The 4,932-nt window shown below is 63.8% G+C and overlaps 1 protein-coding gene across 1 annotated transcript in view; it reads right to left on the bottom strand.

Moving 5' to 3' along the window:
- The window catches only part of LOC121343098 (pre-mRNA-splicing factor ATP-dependent RNA helicase DHX16-like), a gene marked incomplete at its 5' end in the record, with an annotated part of 15,625 nt that overhangs the window by 9,297 nt on the left and 1,396 nt on the right, over positions 1–4,932 (bottom strand). The window contains 6 exons of the mRNA XM_041417950.1: positions 8–202; positions 1,059–1,211; positions 1,935–2,033; positions 3,091–3,323; positions 3,510–3,600; positions 4,534–4,845. Of these exons, the coding sequence (XP_041273884.1) occupies positions 8–202; positions 1,059–1,211; positions 1,935–2,033; positions 3,091–3,323; positions 3,510–3,600; positions 4,534–4,845 (1,083 nt within the window). The remainder of the gene's footprint in view (positions 1–7; positions 203–1,058; positions 1,212–1,934; positions 2,034–3,090; positions 3,324–3,509; positions 3,601–4,533; positions 4,846–4,932) is intronic.

Below are 4,932 nucleotides of genomic sequence, written 5' to 3'. Positions count from 1 at the left end.
AGGTGACACAGGTGACAGTAAGGTGACACAGGTGACAGTAAGGTGACACAGGTGGGCTCACCTTGGAGCAGGGGGTCACCACCAGGGACTCCATGCCCGTGCGGGCGCTGTAGCTCTTCTGCTTGCAGAAGCCCGGGTCCAGCACGTACACGATGCCGTCGATCGTCACCGACGTCTCGGCGATGTTGGTGGCCACCACCACCTGTGCCGGGGGCGGGGACACGCTGGGACACGCCCTCGCAGGCCCCGCCCCTCCCGGCCACACCCAGATAAGCCACGCCTTATTTAAAGCTCGTGCTGTTAAGCCCTGCCCACTTGGAGCTCCAGCCAATCATGGTCTACACTGTGGACCACACCCAATAAAGCCACACCCCTTTAGGCTCCGCCCATTCTGAACACACCCAAGTGAGCCACACCCATTTTGACCACACCCAATAAGCCCATGCCCCTTTAGGCTCCACCCATTCTGAACACACCCAACAAAGCCACACCCATTCTGACCACACCTAATTAAGCCACACCCCATTTAGACCACACCAATTATAACCACACCCAATCAAGCCCCACCCACTCTGACCACACCCAATAAAACCACACCCCTTTTGGCCACACCTATTCTGACCACACACAATTAAACCCCACCCACTTTCATGAAGCCACACCCCTTCTGAGGCCCTGCCCTCCTCTTAAAGGGCCAGCGCACCTTCCTGGCTCCCTAAATGAAACCCCACCCCTTCCTCTTAAACCACACCCCTTTTCCACTGTGCCACGCCCCCTCCTGAGGCCCCGCCCTCCTCTTAAAGGGCCAGCGCACCTTCCTGGCTCCACAAATGAAACCCCACCCCCTTCCCCTTAAACCACACCCCTTTTCCATGATGCCCCACCCCCTCCTGAGGCCCCACCCTTCTCTTAAAGGGCCAGCGCACCTTCCTGGCTCTATAAATTATCCCCACCCCATTTCCCTTAAACCCCACCCCCTTCCCCTTAAATGACACCCCTTTTCCACTTTGCCACGCCCCCTCCCGAGGCCCCGCCCTCCTCTTAAAGGGCCAGCGCACCTTCCTGGCGCCGGGGGGCGTGGGCTGGAAGATGCGGGCCTGCAGCTCCGAGGGCAGGTTGGCGTAGATGGGCAGCACCAGCAGCTCGGGCAGGCGCGAGCCCAGGCGGCGACAGCGCTCCTGCAGCAGCTCCACGCAGGCCTCGATCTCCTCCTGCCACCGGGGACATTGGGGACATCACTGGGGACATTGGGGACACCCGGGGGACTGGGGACACCCAGGGGATTGGGGACAGGGGCAGCACCAGCAGCGCTCCTGCAGCAGCTCCACGCAGGCCTCGATCTCCTCCTGCCACCGGGGACATTGGGGACATCACTGGGGAAATCGGGGATATCGGGGACACCCGGGGGACTGGGGACACCCAGGGGATTGGGGACAGGGGCAGCACCAGCAGCGCTCCTGCAGCAGCTCCACGCAGGCCTCGATCTCCTCCTGCCACCGGGGACATTGGGGACGTTGGGGACATCACTGGGGACATTGGGGACACCCAGGGGATTGGGGACACCCGGGGGATTGGGGACACCCAGGGGATTGGGGACACTGGGGACAGGGACACAGCGCTCCTGCAGCAGCTCCACGCAGGCCTCGATCTCCTCCTGCCACCCGGGGACATTGGGGACGTTGGGGACATCACTGAGGACATCGGGGACATCAGCGATATCGGGGACACCCGGGGGATTGGGGACACCCAGGGGATTGGGGACATTGTGGATGTTGGGGACATCAGGGGACACAGAGGGACAAAGACTGGTAGCAGGAAATTTGGGTTGGGGACAGGGGAGCTCTCAGGGGAACGGGGACACCTGCAGGGATGGGGACAGCAGGGGGACACAGTGACACTCAGGGACACCGAGGTGACACCCAGGTGACACTGACCTGGCCGGTGAGGAAGACCAGGATGTCCCCGGGGGGTTGGGTGACGTGGATCTGCAGCACCGACACCACGCAGGCCTCCAGGTAATCGGCCTCGGGCGCCTGCGGGGACAGCGGGGGACACGGGGACATCAGGGGACAGCGGGGGACAGGAGGGGACAGGAGGGGACACGGGGACATCAGGGGACAGCGGGGGACACAGGGCCAGCAGCACCTGCTGTCCCCAAGGTCCCCAGCCATCCCCCTTCTCCTGTGTCCCCTCGTGTCCCCAAACGCTCCCAACAGCCCACAGCCCCAGCTGCCCCTGAACACCCCCAGTGTCCCCACTAGTGTCCCCATTAATGTCCCCAAGTCCTCAATGCCCTGAACACCCACAATGTCCCCAGTGTCCCCATGTCCCCAATTCCCTGCATGTCCTTAATGCCCTGAATGTCCCCAACGTCCCCCATGTCCCCAGTGCCACCTTGGTGTAGTAGATGTCCACCGGGAAGTGGCACCCCGGGATGACCAGCTGTCCGTGCCCCTGAACACCCCCAGTGTCCCCATCAATGTCCCCATTAATGTCCCCATTAATGTCCCCACGTCCCCAATGTCCTGAACACCCCCGATGTCCCCACTAGTGTCCCCATGTCCCCAATTCCCTGCGTGTCCTTAATGCCCTGAATGTCCCCAGTGTCCCCGTGTCCCCGTGCCACCTTGGTGTAGTAGATGTCCACTGGGAAGTGGCACCCCGGGATGACCAGCTGTCCCCATGTCCCCAGCGTCCCCATGTCCCCAGCGTCCCCAGCCAATTCCCTGCGTGTCCTTAATGCCCTGAATGTCCCCACGTCCCCAGCGTCCCCGTGCCACCTTGGTGTAGTAGATGTCCATCGGGAAGTGGCACCCCGGGATGACCAGCTGTCCCCATGTCCCCAATGCCCTGAACACCCTGAACACCCCCAATGTCCCCGATGTCCCCAGTTTCCCCGATGTCCCCAGTGTCCCCGATGTCCCCAGTGTCCCCACGTCCCCAGAGTCCCCGATGTCCCCAATGTCCCCAGTGTCCCTGATGTCCCCATGTCCCTAGTGTCCCCAGTGTCCCCAATGTCCCCAGTATCCCCAGCGTCCCCACGTCCCCAGTGTCCCCCACGTCCCCGATGTCCCCATGTCCCCGTGCCACCTTGGTGTAGTAGATGTCCATCGGGAAGTGGCACCCCGGGATGCGGAAGACGGGCGCGTGGTCGAAGAAGGCCGAGAAGCGCTCGGTGTCCAGCGTGGCCGAGGCCACCAGCACCTTGAGCTGCGGCCGGAAGCGCGCGATGTCCTTGATGAGGCCGAAGAGCACGTCCGTGTGCAGCGTGCGCTCGTGAGCCTCGTCCACCATGATCACGCTGCCGGGGACACGGGGACGTGGGCACGGGGACAGGGACACGGGGATGGGGACAGGGACACGGGGACATGGGGACATTGACGTGGGGATAGGGACAGGGACATGAGGACAGGGGGACACAGGGATGGGGACATGGGGATGGGGACACGGGGATGGGGACAGGGACACGGGGACATGGGGACATTGACGTGGGGATAGGGACAGGGACATGAGGACATGGGGACACAGGGATGGGGACGTCATGTACTTGAGCACCGTGCGCTCCGACGTGCAGTCCTCGAAGCGGATGCTGTACCCCACCTTGGGGACAAGGACACGGCCCTGTCACCCTCCTGGGGCTGCTGGCACCTTCCCTGGGATGCTGTCACCTCCCTGCTGTCACCCCCCTGGGCTGCTGTCACCCCCCTGGGCTGCTGCCACCTCCCCGGGGATTGCTGTCACCTCTCTGGGCTGCTGTCACCTTCTCTGGGCTGCTGTCACCTTCCCTGGGATGCTGTCACCTCCTCGGGCTCCCTGTTACCTCCTCGGGCTCCCTGTCACCTCCCCGGGGCTGCTGTCACCTCCCCAGGACCACTGTCACCTCCCCAGGGCCACTCAGGCCACCCCTGTGGTCACTCCAACCCCGCTGTGGTCACTCACACCGCCCCCCCAGTTGTGTCACCGGGGTGTCCCCAATGTTCTGTCCCCCCCCATCCCCAGTGTCCCAAGTGTCCCTAATGTCCCCCTGGTGTCCCCAGTGTCACCTCGTTGCCCAGCTTTGTCCCCAGTGTCCCCAGTGTCCCCCCCATGTCCCCAGTGTCCCCAGTGTCACCTCGTTGCCCAGCTTTGTCCCCAGTGTCCCCAGTGTCACCTCAGTGCCCAGCTTTGTCCCCAGAGTCCCCAGTGTCCCCAGTGTCCCCCCCATGTCCCCAGTGTCCCCAGTGTCACCTCGTTGCCCAGCTCTGTCCCCAGTGTCCCCAGTGTCCCCAGTGTCCCCGGTGTCCCTCACCTTGTGGCAGGGCAGTGTCCCCCGAGTCCCCCGTGTCCCCAGTGTCCCCATCCCAGTGACCCAAACCCCCTCCCAGTTCATCCCAGTCCCTCCCAGTGCCCCACAATCCCCTCCCAGTCCCTCCCAACCCCCACCCAGTTCATCCCAGTCCCTCCCAGTTCAATCCCAGTGTCCCCAACCCCCTCCCAGTTCATCCCAGTCCCTCCCAATCCCCTCCCAGCCCCCCCCAGTGCCCCCCAGCTCACCTCCTCGTGCAGGTACTGGGGGATCTGGGTGGTTTTCCCCGAGCCCGTCTCGCCCTCGATCACCAGCACCTGGTGCTGGGCCACGGCCGCCACCAGCTCGTCACGGAACGGGAAGATGGGCAGGGCCCGGCGGCCGTCCTGCAGCGACTGCCGGCGGCGCTCGGCCTCGGGGACGGCCTCGGGGACGTCCTGGGGACACCGGGGACACCCCATGGTCATTGCTGTCACCCTCTGTGTCACCCAATTCACCCCAATCCCACCAGTAACCACCCACTGTCCCCATTGCTGGTGGTGCTCAGCCTCGGGGACGTCCTGGGGACACCGGGGACACCCCATGGTCATTGGTGTCACCCTCTGTGTCACCCAATTCACACCAATCCCACCAGTAACCACCCACTG

Source organism: Onychostruthus taczanowskii, unplaced genomic scaffold (assembly GCF_017590055.1).
Source record: "Onychostruthus taczanowskii isolate IOZ18803 unplaced genomic scaffold, ASM1759005v1 scaffold579, whole genome shotgun sequence".
NCBI classification, from domain to species: domain Eukaryota; kingdom Metazoa; phylum Chordata; class Aves; order Passeriformes; family Passeridae; genus Onychostruthus; species Onychostruthus taczanowskii.
The sequence above is the reverse complement of the archived record's forward strand: the minus strand, read 5'-3'. Positions and strand labels throughout refer to the sequence as shown.